Source organism: Scaptodrosophila lebanonensis, unplaced genomic scaffold, assembly GCF_003285725.1.
Source record: "Scaptodrosophila lebanonensis strain 11010-0011.00,11010-0021.00 unplaced genomic scaffold, SlebRS2 tig00000131-arrow-arrow-pilon, whole genome shotgun sequence".
NCBI lineage: Eukaryota > Metazoa > Arthropoda > Insecta > Diptera > Drosophilidae > Scaptodrosophila > Scaptodrosophila lebanonensis.
In genome coordinates, this window is record NW_022060584.1 from 1,277,059 (window position 1) to 1,292,824 (window position 15,766).

Below are 15,766 nucleotides of genomic sequence, written 5' to 3' on the forward strand. Positions count from 1 at the left end.
TAATTGTGGAGTTATCATCAGTTTTTTAATGGGACGCAAAAGAAGCGCTCTAATAAATAAGTACTTAGTTGATTTGGTTAAAATTATGGCAGATACTTTTGCTTGACTGCAAGAAACCTTAGCACGTCTTAGTTCTCCAGCTCTACCTTCAACTTGAGATGTGCGGGCAGGTTGTTGTAAATCTGCTGCGGCACCCGGGCTGTCGGGGAAGAGATGGGACGTTTAATGAATCTGTGAAATCTCGAGCGGACAACTACTCACTGTTGCATTTGTAAATCAAATCCGACCATATAATCATCTCCTGTGAGAAACAGAACACGCCCAAGCGACCGCCCTTCAAAGTGCCATCGTAGACATTCTTCGAGTCCAGTACCAAGCGGTCGCCTTCAAACATGCTAGAAAAGAAATACAAATTAGTAAGCTAAGCCTATTTATTTCACATAGTCAGCAATTTACCGCAGGCGTATGAGTCCAATAGCCGGGCGATGCACCAAAGACCAGCGATATGAGGTCTTCTCCTTCCAGCCCACATTCTGTGGATCCTTCCACAAGAGGCGCGCCTGTCCCGGCGTATCGCCTGCATGCCACAAACTGTTTCGCAACATAGAGCCTGGCCCGGTGTGGCTGTCAATCAGTTTGATTTGGACACCAGGCTCCGCGGAGGCGCGGAAGGGGGCTGAATGCCAATAGGTTTGTGTGCCCTTCTTCCACTGCACCACATAGAACTTTCGATTGCTCTGGTAGGCGAATATGAAGCCCACATAGTCATCATCTGTGTCATCGTTCACATAGAAGGTGCCGTCAAAATCCACGCCGCCAAAGGAATCTCCGCCCACTACTAGTCCAGGATCGGAATTCAAAGTCTGCACAATTTCCGAACCATTTCCGTGCACCTCCCAATGGGGATCAAGCTGTGCATCGCCCTCGGGGTCCAATATGACTGAGCGAATCGCACGGAAGTCAGTGCGATAGATCATGGAGTTGTTGGGACAGTTGTCGTTTATATTTGGTGTACCATCCTCATCCTCATCGTGCTCACAAGCATCGCCCTTGCCATTGCGATTTAGGTCCTGCTGATCTGTGTTTCTAGCCAGCGGACAATTGTCCCTGTAGTTGGGCACACCGTCTCCATCGATGTCGTCGTCACAAGCATCACCCTTGCCATCAGCATCCGTGTCCAGCTGATCGGAGTTGCTTACCATGGGACAATTGTCCTCCGAGTCCTGTATGCCGTCATCGTCTCCGTCTATATCGCTGTCACAGGCATCGCCGACCAAGTCCATATCGCGGTCCTCCTGCGTGGGATTCGGTATAGTCGGGCAGTTATCGCACACATCACCAGCACCATCGTTGTCAGCATCCGCCTGGCTTGGATTGCGCCTCAAAGGACAATTGTCCTGCTCGTTTGAGATACCGTCATTGTCAATATCCTCGTCACATTCGTTCCCCATGCCATCGCCATCCGCATCTAGCTGCTTGCTATTTGGCGTGAATATGCAGTTATCGCACGCATCACCCACGCCATCGTGGTCCACGTCCAGCTGCTCACTATTGTAGGCAAAGGGGCAGTTATCCTTGTTGTTCGGCACCAAATCGCCATCGGCGTCATCGTCGCAGCCATCTCCCACTCCATCCATATCAGCATCCTCCTGGCCAGAGTTCGGCAAATCGGGACAATTGTCGCGACGACAACGCAAGTCCGAGCAATTGAGTGACTCATCCGGCCAACCATCCAAGTCCCTGTCCCGTCCACAGATCTTGCCATTGCCCGACCAGCCAACGCTGCAGCGACACTGGTATTTGAAGTTATCTGCCAAAATGCAGTCGGCATTGCGAGCACAAATGCTGCCATCAGGACAGATGTCGGCGGAGGCTAGACAGCTGAAGGTGCCATTAGCCACATACCCATCGTGACACTGACACCTATACGAACCCTATAAAGGAAGAAGGTTTTTTATTTGTTGAATACCGAAGAAGGTGATAGAAGACAAGGAGTTCTATTGTGCTGAAAATTTAACATCATACTTATCCAAAAACATTAGTTACGGTATTAAGAGCCGATCCCAGCCATACACCAAATACAATAATAATTTTTAGTCTGTCGGGAATGCTGAATTTCCAACCAATTATTCTTTGGAGACCCCGATCTTCAATTAATAAATGTTCATATAAAGTCCAAAGCTATAAAGTGATCCATTTAGTCAAGCAGAGCTAGCGGAACCTAGTCAGCTACGAATTCTAGACTACCATTAGATGTTTAGTCTGTCGGGAATGCTGAATTTCCAATCAATTCATGTTTGGAGACGCGATCTTCGATTAATAAGTGCCCATATGAAGTCCAATGCTTACCATGGTATTTACGCATGTAGAGTGTTCCGGACAGCGGAAGAAGCCCGTCTTGCACTCATCCAAGTCCACACAGGTTTGCTTCTGGAAGCCCAGTGCAAGGTATTCCGCATAGTAACCTGGATAGGCAGTGGGTTAGTGGTTTTAAGTGGGGAAGCCAATCTGCCAACATACCGTGCGCATGTACGCCATCATAGCCCGGTGGACAGGGTCCACATCTGAAGCCGGGGTTCAAATTGGTGCAAAGAGCGCTAGCATCGCAGGGCTGGTAGAGTCCACATTCGTCGATATCGTGGCAGCTGCTGCCATTAATTTTTAGGCCGCGTGGACATGAAATGCATTGGAAGTAAGGCGGGAAGCCCATTTGAATGCACTCGACGCCTGTATGAAATGAAAGATAGCAGAAATGAAGCGCCAACGGCATGAATGAGAGTTAAACTTAACTGGGAGTTACGATTGATTTAAGTTGCATGTTAAGCTATGCAAAAAGTGGGGTTATGGGCAATAAAAGTGAGGCTGAGTGCGAAGAAGCGTGTACGATGGGGTGATGGCAAGTAAATTGATTGATCGTTTAAGCTCTATGGTTAGTATGTTTTCTACTTCCTCGTTCTCCGACGCATGACCAGAAAATGGCAGTGTATAGACATGAGGCGCAATGAATTTCGAATTAGACAGGTGATAAAATGGTTTCTGAATAGGCATACATACAAAGTACAGTGTAGTGTGGGAGAGAGATGTAAGAACAAATTTTCATTTACCAAAAAGTAGTTTTACCAGCGCATCCAAACGTCCAACGGTCGTGGACGAGAAATTTGACAAAAGTTTCCGATTCAGTTTTCCAAAAAAATAAAACAACTGCTTTTTGGTTTTGTTTTTAAATAAATTTTCGGCATATTTTATTTTTGTTTTTTCTTGAAGCATTACAGAGGAGGGATGGCAAATTTTTCGGTACACGTTTATAAACTCCACTTTCTGGCATTTTCTTGATACTTAGAATTGCTAGTACTTGTATAATTATCATCAGTGTTATGCTTATTTTAAACTACAATTTAAACAGTGATTATGAATTTTTGTTTCTTGGTAAGTAAATAATACTTTGAAATTCAACTTGGAGCTTACAACTTATGACTATTTTATGTATAGGTTTTAAATCACGGTCAGACATGCAAATTATTTGCAGACAAAATTTAAATCCAAAGTAGTTTTTTATAGCTTGAAACTAGCTTTCAGTTTAGCCTTCTTACTATATTGTTTTTAATTGAAATTTACTTTTAAGGTTTGAAAGTCTGATCGTAGCTTTTAAACCATTGTCAGACACACAAATTATTTGCAAACAAAATTCAATTTCAAAGTAGTTTTTTGTAGCTTGAAACTAGTTTTAGTTTAGCCTTTTTATTGCTTTTAATTTAAGTACGATAGGTTTGTGTGCAAATTAAGTGCCCGTCTGACCACAGCATTTTACTTTTGCTTGTTCAAATTTTGCATTTATAAATTAGAATTAAAATTACAACGCTGTCTCTGCACTGCTCAAAACTGTCGCTCCTAGTTCGTAATCACCGAGTATTTGCGCGCTGTGTACTGCCTCTGATAGTGCTGCACATTTTGCATGGGCACTAAAAGGTTGCCTAATAATAACAACAACAATAAAGGTGAGCATTGATACAAATAATATAATAAATACGAGTAGTTTGTCATGAGTCAGCTGTGTGGTTTCGCCTATTCTACCTTGATCTTTTGCCGAATTCAATTAGCAAATATGGCTTGACCGGATGTTGAAATAAGGCACGACATTCCGACACGCCAACTTGCAACTTGTTGGCAACGCCTACCATACTACCTGGGCTGCGAGTCCCCAACGAGCCCCGAAACCTCACCCTAATTAGCAGCCTTGTTTCACACTTTCATTGGAAAATTGCGGCGGCACTATAATTTTCGAGGGTTTCTGATAAAGGGTTTCCAGATGTTTGTGTATCAGCTCGAACTGCGCATTAATAAATCAAATAGTCGTGTGAATAGTGTGCGCTACTTTAAAACTGAAAGAGCATATGGATTCACAGACTAGCTTAAGCTGAAGTTGATCTGCTAAAGCTGAGCTGTACCAATCACTCCTAAGAGATATAGTTCACAGAGTTTGATAAAACAGATTATGGATAGGCACAATGGAAAACACATACTAAATAATAAGCTTGATTATGAACGTTCTAATTTTTAAAACGTTTCAAAATAACATGATTCCAAAATCTCTCCAAATTTTCTCAACAAGTTTTGTGTTCTCAGCTGGTTCAAAAGTTCTCGATGTCTACAGAGGCACAAACAGACGGCCGAAGAGACGGACAGGTCTACATCGATTCTTTTCGCAGATCATGTGCTCGTATCTTCAACATAGAGTCTGCCATTTATTAATTTGAAGTAAACACTTTCAAATATCCCCTTTAAGCCTTGAGGTATAGGGTACAACAAGTTTCTTTAAAAAACTGGCATGGACAGAAAAAGCAAAAAGCTTAACCCAAAAGTATGCTACTAATAATTTAATGTGTGCTCTGTCCAATCGACGAATTGATATTGATATAGAAATGTTTTCAACTCTTTCGAAACATCCGGTCCATATACCGTTATATACGGAATGAGAAACATCATTTCATTATTCCAAAAATTTTAATGAAAATCGCAGGATCAACCAATTATATTGTAAAACACTTGTATAGTACTAGTTTATCTGAGTTGCAGTCTATTGGGTCAAAAATATTGTATTGCTGTTAATTCGTAAAATAATTGTATTTTAAAAATGTTTTTCCTTTCCCAATAATACTGTGTTTTATTTTATAATCGTTTTATTTTAAAATTGACTTATATAAAACAGTTCTAGTTTTATATTGCTTTGAATATAAATGAGATGACGAAAATCCATAACTCTTCAATTCCTCTGATACTCTGATATTACACTCATGGCCTGACTGCCTCAGGTTCCCAACATTTTAAATAAATTATCCAAATATTTGTATGCATCTGTTAATTTTTGTTATTAGCTATACATTCTAGACATTTTCATTATAAATTTCGGTAATTTTTCAATAACGAATTCCCCAAAGTTGAACCGAATGGTAAAGAAGGAAACCCTCAGTTGAGACTAATCAAAAATTCAAACAAACCGCGCAGCTCACATTTGTGGCAGTTAAATGACTTACCTGAGGGGCATGGCGTGTCCAGACAAGGATTACGTATGGAACATGTGCGTCCGTCACCTTCATAGCCCACTGGACAGGAATCACACTGTGCGCCGTTTACGGTATCGTGACACTGGACGCCTCTGCAAGAAAAATATGAAAAAAATAAGAAGAAGATGAAGAAGAAGAAGGAGGGTGAGACAACTATAGAGTCTTTGGTCTTGTCTTTGTTTGTGGCCACATACTCGCATTGTTTATTATTATTAATACTGACAGGCAGGAACAAACACAAACAACAACTGCAACAAAAGGTTGTTGCAACAACAGCATCAGCACCAGCACCACAAAGGCAAATTTATTAATGATGTTTAGGTGGGCAGACAAAATGCAGGCAGGCAGGCAGTCAGGCACACAGGCTGGCAGTCAGGCTGGCACAAAGAGAGAAAAGGTTACCCATTTGGCTCTGCTTAGGTGCACAAAAGCACCGACAAAGCGGCAGACGACACACACGTGTGTGGGGCTATGGATTTTTCGGTTTCGTTTTTGGTTAGTTTTGGGGCATGTGTGGCACAGACAGCCAGACATGCAGCCATGCAGCCAATGGCCGGACAATGCCAACAAATTACAATTACAAGAAAATGTTATTAAAAGCCAGCCAGAGCCAAAATAAATAAAACAGGCGTTGCTGCACTGCGATCGATGTCCGCTGTCGAACCATTTGGATTTGCATGTGGGCTGCCGCACTGCATGCTTCATGCTTTGTGCTTCATGCTTTATGCCCCATGGCCCATGGCCAAAAAAAGTGCAGTTACATGTGGCATGTAAATTTCTCCAATGTTCGTCTTTATTTATGCTGAAAATATTGCCTCCTCCATACGCTTACAAAGAGCTTTTTGACTGAGTTGAGAAACTTGTAACGCACTAATAAAAGTTCCTATAAATAAAGTTGTACTACGAATAGTATATACGAATCATAGCATAACTTTTTTATGAGCACGAATCGGTTAATTACTTCAACACAGTTTGCTTTAGGTAGTTTAAAGCTTGGGATTTGTGAATGGAAATTATCCAATTTGTTTTAAACCCATCAAATTTTGGACTGAATGGGCTGGTTCCATTCGTTTGTTGATTTACAGTCATGACCGAAATAATCAGTACTCGTCTAATATACGTGCAGCGTCAAACAATAGGTCGTTATAGGCTAAAAGATTAGTTTGTTCTCCACACTTATTTGAACATAAATAAGAAGTAATAACATTTAGTAATTTTCAGTTGTACAGTGGTCTACCGCTTTTCATCTTTCAAACTTCTTAATATTCTAACTAAAATAGGAAGACACTTCCTCTTCTAGAAGCAAAGTGGTGAATGCCATAAGCTGCTACTATATTTAAGCTTAGTATAAATGGATTGCTTAGCTTCTGAACTAATGGGTTTTAAAGTTTTGGGTGAAGGTAAATAAGTTTGTTATTTTCTAATTGCATTTATTGTATTAGCAAAGTGTTTTTATTTAAAACTGGTTAAATAAACTTGACAATTAATTTATTTCATTTATGAGTTGCACATATGATAGCAGAAATCGCGTAATACTATATAGGAAATTCAAAAGTTATCTTCTTATTTCTCTGGTTCTCTTAAAATATTTGGAAATGTACTTCATATACTTTACAGAGCTCCATTTATGTAAGCGAGTACCGAATTTTAAGGCACAACTCAGCGGCTACCTATAATGTTACCGTTCGTTTTCACAATAAATCCTCCACCAACTAGAAATCTTCCTCAGTATTGAGAAATGTACACAAAGCTTACATTAGGTTTTTGGGATTGGGATTCAAAACAATTAGTAATGCAGGATATAAAAATAATACACATGTATATTGGTTTCGCAATTGTAATTGTAATTATGATGGATTCATAGAACTTTGAAACGAAACTTAATAAAATTAACGGCTTCAGTTTCTATAAATATTCTACACATATATCAGCATTGTCAAGAACTTTAATCACATTCATCATATTTATTCTGTATTAAACATTAAACTCTAGGGTATGTTGTATTCGTCAACAAACAAGAGCATCCGTTTTTATGATTGTGGTGTGGGATACGCTTTTGGGCATTGCAATGTATTTACATATCATGACATGGTCATTATTTCGTATTGAGGTCAGTATTGTGGGAAGCAGAAAAACTTGCCCAGCACGGGCTGTTCGATGCGTGCCACTAAGGGCGTAACTCATGGATATTTCTAGGAAGTCTTTGCCAAAACATCCACTGAAGACCATCCTTTAGTTTGCTTCGTAAGCATCAACTACTGTGCTCAACTGACCCAGAAGCCATTTGTTGCCATATTTTATGGCAAAACACACAAAGCATAAAGTCGAAGAAGAACAAGAGCGCAACTACTTACTATATATACAGATATATATATATATATATATATATATATATATATATATATACGATGCTCCGAAGGCTCAGCGGCAGAGTCAACAAAATGAACAAGAAAACTCGGTAGTAGGCGTGTTAATAATTGTGGCGTAAAGTTGTTGCCAAGTTTTTTGTTTTTGAGCCGCTGTCAGCCTTCTTGTCAGCCCAGCAGCAACAAAGGCAACAAAGACAACAACAACAACAGCAGCTCTCGTCAATATGCTGTGTGGAAGCGTTTGAAGCTGATGCTGCCTGCTGTGATGTTTTGTATAAGCCTGCTTAGTCCAGAAATGTGGGCATGTTGGAAATATGCGCAGCGCAATTAGCAAAAAGTGTTAAGTACTTAAGTGACCAAAGCCACTAGTGGTGGTTGTAGTTGTTGTTGCCGTCGAGGCAACCCGCAAACACACATGCATGTGCGGCTTAACAACAAAATTATTGCGTAGGGGTTTTCGCTTTCTGCCACACACTTGGCCAACTAGATGCTGGAGCTGTCCAGTCATACACTGAAAAAAAAAACATTATTTTTTCTAGAAGAAAAAAACCCTTTGCTTCTGAATGGTAACAAATCGAAAATGTAATATCTTTAGATTGTCACACCAATTTATAAACTGTTGTATGCTAGTGGTGGACAGTTGGACAATAACTTATCTAATCTTGTCTGGTTATTTTTTTCGAAAAACAGACTATGCTATAGTGCTTAGTTAATAAGTTTATATGAGGACCTATGGGATTCCGATCTGGGTAATATCATACAAAAGTTTCAAAACAAAGCGCTCAGAATCATCTCCAACCGTGGAGATTCAGAACGAGCTCGGAGTCCCATGGGTTCACGAGGAGATTACCAGGCTGAGCAGAATGGACATGGAGCGACTGGACAGGCACAACAATCCCCTCACCATTAACCTGCTTGACAACAGCACCTCCATCCGCCGTCTAAGAAGATACCACCCCATCGCACAAACTAAACTTCCTCACCCCTATCAACCCATCTCCCCACTACGTCACACATAATACAAAATCCTACTGCCAATGTTCTTCCATTTTCATTTACTGATTGGCCATTAGAACAGATTGCAAATATAAAACACCTGTTACAAAAAAAAAAGTTTATATTTTGTAAAAATGTTTTAGGCATTAAAGAAGGTGGTTATTGTAAATGGTAATATCCCTGCACTTAGGCCGTGGAGGTCCATTGTCAAGATGCATTACAAATAAATTATTCCGAATTTTGGCAAAATAACTTACACTAGTATTTTTAAAAATCTGACTAATTTTAGAAAGATTCGTCTAATTCGACATTTTCTGGAGAAATAAGTAAGTTTGATTTAAAAACTTTTCTCCTGTTTTTTGAAATGAGTTTTAAAATTTAAAAAGGGAAAGTTAACATTTTTAGAAAACTAATTGAAAATTATTCGAAAATTAGTTTATAGTTTTTATAAAACTTGTTTAAAAATAAATCGTGACCAAAAAAAAATACTTAAAAAGGGGTGACCGTTTTAGGAAACAGAGTGAGTCTAAATTGGGGCCAGTTTTCGGGGCAAGCTTTTTTGTTGAGTGTAGTCTTAGCCACAACTTTGCCGCCGCCACTTTGCGCTTTTCTGCTTTGTTTCAGTTCAGTCGACCATATTGTCTTGGTCACTGACTGGTTGGCTGGCTGACTGGCTGACTGGCCGGATTGCATCTTCGGCTTCGTTTGAGTGCTGGGAAAATAGGCAGTCGAGCGCAACGAGGAACGCATTAGCATTTCTGCCCCAGCATAGTTAGCATGACGAACCCACTTGCTTTATGAATTCCTCTCTGTATGATTGCGTGTGTGTGTGTTTGTGTTTTGGGCTTCTCCTCAGCATTTTGTCTTTCCTTGTCTGTTGTCTTGTCGTTGCTGCGGCCGTTCTTTTTATTAACCACGCATTCATAATTCATAATTCCAATTTGCAGCCTGGACCCGCAAAAAGGCTGCCTCTTCCCCGTCCGCCCGTCATCTACAGCCTGGGCTCAAGTCCAGTTCAAACACTTTGCCAGGCACCACCCAAAGCCTGGCCACATTTGTGGCCGCCCTGAGTAATGTGTGAACATGCATTTGAAGCGTGCGAAGGCTTTTAGGCCATTTGTTTGGGCTGTGGTCGCAAGCCGCAATGAGCTACGAGTGCCTCAGCACTTAGTTGGGGAATAAGGGTGCCGGCAAGACAGCTCGAGTGCACTCAGCTACTGATCTAAGGCGAATACTTGAGGCTTTTAGGCGGCTCCTTGCACATACTTAGAACAAGAATGATGCTACATATCAAATGAATTAATTAAGAAATTAAAGTCTTCTAGTAAGAGAATTCAAGTCCGCCGCTTTGTAATTGAAAGACTTTTAAAAAGATTAAGAATCACGATCTCATTGACCAATTTGTTGTAATTTTATGAAGCTGGAAAATTATTTTGGTATCCAAGAGGCTTACTTTTAAACTTTCGATACTAAATCATTTTAGGCAGGTATTTTAAAAACAAATGACTCTCTTAACTCATTTTAGAATAGAATAAATATTTGTTTTTATTATAGAACTAGGAAATAAAATTGCAAATTTTATAATAAATGTATTTTTTACAGGTTCTGAATGTGGACAAACTTAAGGCAAGGCTGGCTAGAAATATAACAATGAATTCTTTTTCATTTTGAAACTCACTGGAATTGACTATCATAAAGGTAAGATTTCGGCAGCATTAGCCTTCTCATTTTTTAAATGGACTGAAACAACACAGAATGAGATAAATGTGAACTTATTTAAAAAACTAATTGACAACTGCAAAAATTTGCAGTTTTTGTATCAGATTTTTAAATTAATTTTTTGAATGCAAAATTTTGCGTTTAGGGTTACGACTTAAAAATCTATTTTAAGCCCCATTTTGAAGAATGCACTGCGATCGTACGGCATTAGTGCCAATTCGTATTTAAATCAAATTAGAGTGGCTCCAAATCTGCAATGCCCCTGGCATATACGCATTAGGGTCATTGAATAAGACCTATGTAAGTTGGCTTTGGCATGAAAAGGTGTTGTGAGCAATTCTTTCTCGGATTTGTTACTCCACGTAACATGTTTGGGAACCCAGAGGTCAAAAGCCTTTATTAGATAATTCAACTATATATCCATGCACACATACCACCACGATATAAGCCGCATTGTTATTGGATTGCATGTGGAATAAAAGGTTTTAAAATAGTAAAAATCAGAGAGCAAATAGACTGCTTAAATTTGAAATCGCTCAGCTTATTAATGTGATCTCAAATATTATAAATATTATCATAGAACGAATATTATGAAAAAAGATTTGAATATTATTTTAAAAAGAATTCTATTTCCATACCGAATCAATAATTACTCCATAGTTCGTTTTAAATTACACATAATAGCTAATGAATTTTAAAATTATAGATAAAATATTGTATTTATATTGTATAGCAACTTTATTTTCTTGATGATCTATTAATCAGTATTGTTGCCAAAAAAAACTGTATTGTTTAACAAGTTTGTGATGACAGTTTTCACGACTTCTAAGCAACAAGGCATCGGTTTAAATTATCTTTTATGTCAAAATGTCAATCTACGTTCTAACATCAAAAAACCACACCTTTTGAATCTTTCAACACAGAATACTAATGAATATTTGTATTTCTTTTTTTCGAATCTCTGAAATTTCTTAACAAAGCAACTCTTTTGTAGATATTTTGTGTCAAAATCTCAATTCCTGAATGCCAACCAATATACTCATTAATTCTTATTCGAATCTCAATTCGATTGGTAAGAGAATTTCCACAACTTACAAACAACAAAGCATCACTTTAAGATCTCCTTTATGCGAAAATCTCACTTTCTGAATGTTTATATTTCTTTTTTACGCATTTCTCGAATCTCTCTTTTAGATTGGAAAACAATTTATTCCAATTTATGCCAAAATCTCAATTCCTGAATAGCAAAGAATATTTATATTTATTTTACAAAGTTTGTAAACAGTAAACGTTTTGGCACTTCAGCCGTAAGCTATGCCTAATAACTTATTCCAAGCTTTTCCGTTCAGCTTCCTCAATACAATGCACAATGCCAGTCCCAGCCCATTAACCCCAACCCAAATTGCTTCTAATGGTAGCGCATGCCATGCAAATGCATGCCACTTATTCCTAACAACAAAAACACTTGGGTTTGTGCCCTCCCTGCGATACTCCGATGCCGTTGGAGCATCCTATGGAGCAGGAGAGTGCGCGCACGCTTGGGACGAACTACGGCTAACTGCCATAAAGCGGCGTTTATTTTGCCACAGGCCACTTATCTGTGAGGTTGCCGGGTAGATGGAGCCAGATGGAGGTAGGTAGATGGGCTGGCAGGCAGGTAGGTAGGTAGGCAGATAGGCTGCTGACTTGCTGTGGCGCTGTTCGGCTTGTTTTTGTTTTCATTTCTGCGCCTGCGCAGCTAACAAACCAACAAACGAACGAATGAACCGAGCGGACAACCAAACAGCCGCAGCCAGTCAGCTATTAATTTGAATTCAAGCACTCAAATGCTGCCACGACGCACAGTGGCAAATGAACCGAAAGCATTCGTCACAAAAACCACAAACACATAATTCTAGCCATGGAAACAATTTTAAATTGGAATCAAGGCTATGATCGCCTCCATCTTAAAAACCAGGAAGCTAGAACCATAAGTTTTAGCTTTAACATGCAACGATCTTTATGAATAACTAATTCAATTTAGATGTTGAATGTTGGATATTTAAAGAAGAGTGAAAGTAAAAAAAAGTAACTTCACTTATTTGTCTTTAAAAAATCTTATTTTGAAGTTTTGCACTAAAGTTATTAAGGAACAGAGCCTAACCGTGCCATTCAATGTATCTATAAAAAGCTTAATTCTTTCAACTACTACAAATTTTTGCTTCCGATAATTTGTGTTATTTTTAGTAATTTTTTTAAAATAAACCATGTACAACAACAGTTTTAGCTTTCACGTACCAACAGTATTTATAGCTTATTTTACTTTGAAAAAATTTGTATCCAATGGCTTATAATATATGAAAAATGTTTAACCATGACTATAAAGAAAAGGTTCATTTAAAAAGTGTTTCTGTTCTGTATAATCTTTGAATCTTAATTGATTAAAAGGGTTTTTTTATTTTAATAAATATTCGCAATTAAACGAAAATTCGCAATAGATGCACGAAGGAAACCCTTGGGTAAATTCCAATATTCCAATAATAAAATTGTTTAAATAACTTCCGAGTAGCATTTGTTTCCATATTCCACCTTTTTCTGATATTCTAGTGAAGATCATTTGTTGGTGAGCTCTGCCTGACTGTTAAGATTGATTGCTTTTTCTTCATTTTATTTAAAACACTTCAATAATAAAAAATGTTTTACAAAGATTTGTGGGGTTTGTTTTTTAAATTAAATTAACAAATTGTGCAATTTCTCTATAATTCTTAAGTTAATATAATAGGTATGAAGAAGATACATCTTGATTATGAACGAAATTCTTCTTTGATCCACTCATTGAACAAAAATGAATTAATATTATATGTAAAAAAAACATAGAATGTAAAAATAATACGTTTTTAGAATATATAAGAGTATTTTAATTATTAAAAATTATTGATTCTAACCTAATGAAATTGTTTACAATTGTGAAATTATTGCAGAAAAAAACCAAGCACTCTCACTCTCTTGTTAAAAACCCCTTTATAATGACTTTGTTGGACACCAGTGCCATTCTCTCAAATGCGTCCATCTAATTTCGAATCTTAGCTGAGATTTACCGTGCATTTTTGTACAGTATAAATATTAAACGATTTATATTTATTAATATCTAAGAGCTATCAATCAATTCGCTTTCGAAAAAGAGGCCCTATTAAGCCTTCACTTCTAGTGGAAACATCGACTATAATACCTTTGACAGACGCCAGTGCTGTTCTCTCAAATTCTTCCACTCTAACAATGCCCAGAAGTCTGTGATTTATCTGCTGAGAATTGAATTTGCACCACTGTAGAGTGGCAACTACAACAACGAATCAATGGGTCCACTTTTGCGCCACGACTGCGGCAGAGACAGCGACAGCGGCGGCGGCAGAAGCAGCAGCAGCAGCGTCACCAACAGCTTCGGCTTCGGCGGCTGTTGCTTTTCGATGCGTAGGCGAACTTGATTCGCGCTGAGATATGCGTTCCACCGAACTTTGATGTTGTCCAACAGCTGAAGCTGAAGCTGAATGTGAAGCTGAAGTCCAAGTCGATGTTGGTGCTGTGTAGTCGCATTTTCTCTAAACTCTATGTGGCTTTTACCATTTGGTGTAAACGTTTTGTTTTGGGCCAGAATCTGTGGGAAAGTTGCCATAATCGAACGGAATTCTGTTTGGAAATTGTTCAACATGTGTACGCATGTAACTTTAGCATTTTTAGACTCGGTCTCTCAGACTCAACCTCAGCTCGCTGCTGCTGTGTAATATAATCTCTGGGCTGTAGCTTGATTGCATTACTGATTATTTCTTCATATTTAAATTGGACATCAGTTTTGGGGAAAATGTTCGTTGAAAGGCAGTGAAACCCATAAAAAGGGTGGAGTGGACAGCCGGCGGCCAAACGATGATTAGTTTGTGCGTTGCACAATGGAGTGAGTGAGATGATCTATTAGCTTGAGAAATGGAAAGTGCTTACAGTTAACAACTTGTTAACAGCTCTTGTAAATTGGACAAAGAATACAATTGCTTGATATGTTCTATGATATCCAAGTGTAAGCCTTTTTCAATTGCATTATGCTTGTCTGTTTATGTTAAGCATTGTCTGGAGTTGGCTAATTCAAATAGCCCGATAGACTAGGTGTAGTTGTGGCCTAAATGGCGACTATGGGCTTCAAAATTGTGGCCTAAATAACGACTATACGCTTCAAAGCTGTTTTTGCCTTAAAAAATCAATACCAATCCTTTAGGCCGTTGAAAAGTGTTTAATAATCATTTGCAGAAATGGAGCATTTCTTCTAAAACGTTTACAGAATTATCTTATTAACCGAAAAGAAAGAGGAAATTTGACAATTAGTCTAGGCTTCATAAGAAATTCAAACAATTAATAAAATATTAGTATTGAATACATTTTCAGATAATGATGGAATACTTAGAGTATGTCTAATTGTCCAATTAGTGAACAATCTTCTGCCCAAAGGTTAAAAGGCCATACTTATACTTATATTAAATGGAAAAACGCCAATTGTGTTTCAAAAAATTCTGCCTTTGCTTACTCTGCGAAAATGTTAGAAATATTTTATTTATTTAGCTACTGATGAATTGAGTTAAATGTTTGTTTCTACAACATAATTTGCTTTATTTATAAACAAAAGAAAATACAACCGACTAAAACACACTTTTCTAAAGCAAATTAGAGTAAATTCTTCAAAGAATTTATTTAAATTTTGAAAAGTTAAATGCCGCTTAATTAGAATTAAATCTTCTTATTTGAGAACATTTTTAAAACATATTTTTTCTTAACATTTATATAAAGAAAAGTCGCTCATAGAAATTCTCTTTGAAGAATGGTAAGTTAACTTGTGTATTTTGTTGAGTTATAGACTTGGAGAACTTTAAATCTTACTTCAAAGACAGCGTGTATTTTAATAGAACTCTTTGTAAAATATAGTTTGGAGTTAATCGATTGCAATGCTAGAAGCGTACTATACCTATTGTTATAGTAACTAGCTACAAATTTAAAATTTTATTAATAATTTCGAATCCATAATCGACCTCTGATCTGCTTTTAAGAATAGGGAACAAATAAAGTTTGGCCCTTATATTTGATTCCAATCAATTCTAATAAAAG

General features: G+C 38.0%; 1 protein-coding gene across 2 annotated transcripts in view; it reads right to left on the minus strand.

Annotated features, from left to right (window-relative positions):
• The window catches only part of LOC115628996 (cartilage oligomeric matrix protein), a 42,388-nt gene continuing 26,622 nt past the window's right edge, over positions 1–15,766 (minus strand). The window contains exons 9-14 of one of the 2 annotated variants that reach the window (XM_030525280.1): positions 5,532–5,653; positions 2,521–2,727; positions 2,350–2,465; positions 457–1,934; positions 262–395; positions 1–199 (exon numbers count right to left, since the gene is read on the minus strand). In XM_030525280.1, the coding sequence (XP_030381140.1) occupies positions 129–199; positions 262–395; positions 457–1,934; positions 2,350–2,465; positions 2,521–2,727; positions 5,532–5,653 (2,128 nt within the window). In that variant the 3' untranslated portion in view covers positions 1–128. Of the gene's footprint in view, positions 200–261; positions 396–456; positions 1,935–2,349; positions 2,466–2,520; positions 2,728–3,255; positions 3,972–5,531; positions 5,654–15,766 lie in introns of those variants that run through there. The other variant, XM_030525281.1, reaches the window with a different exon arrangement.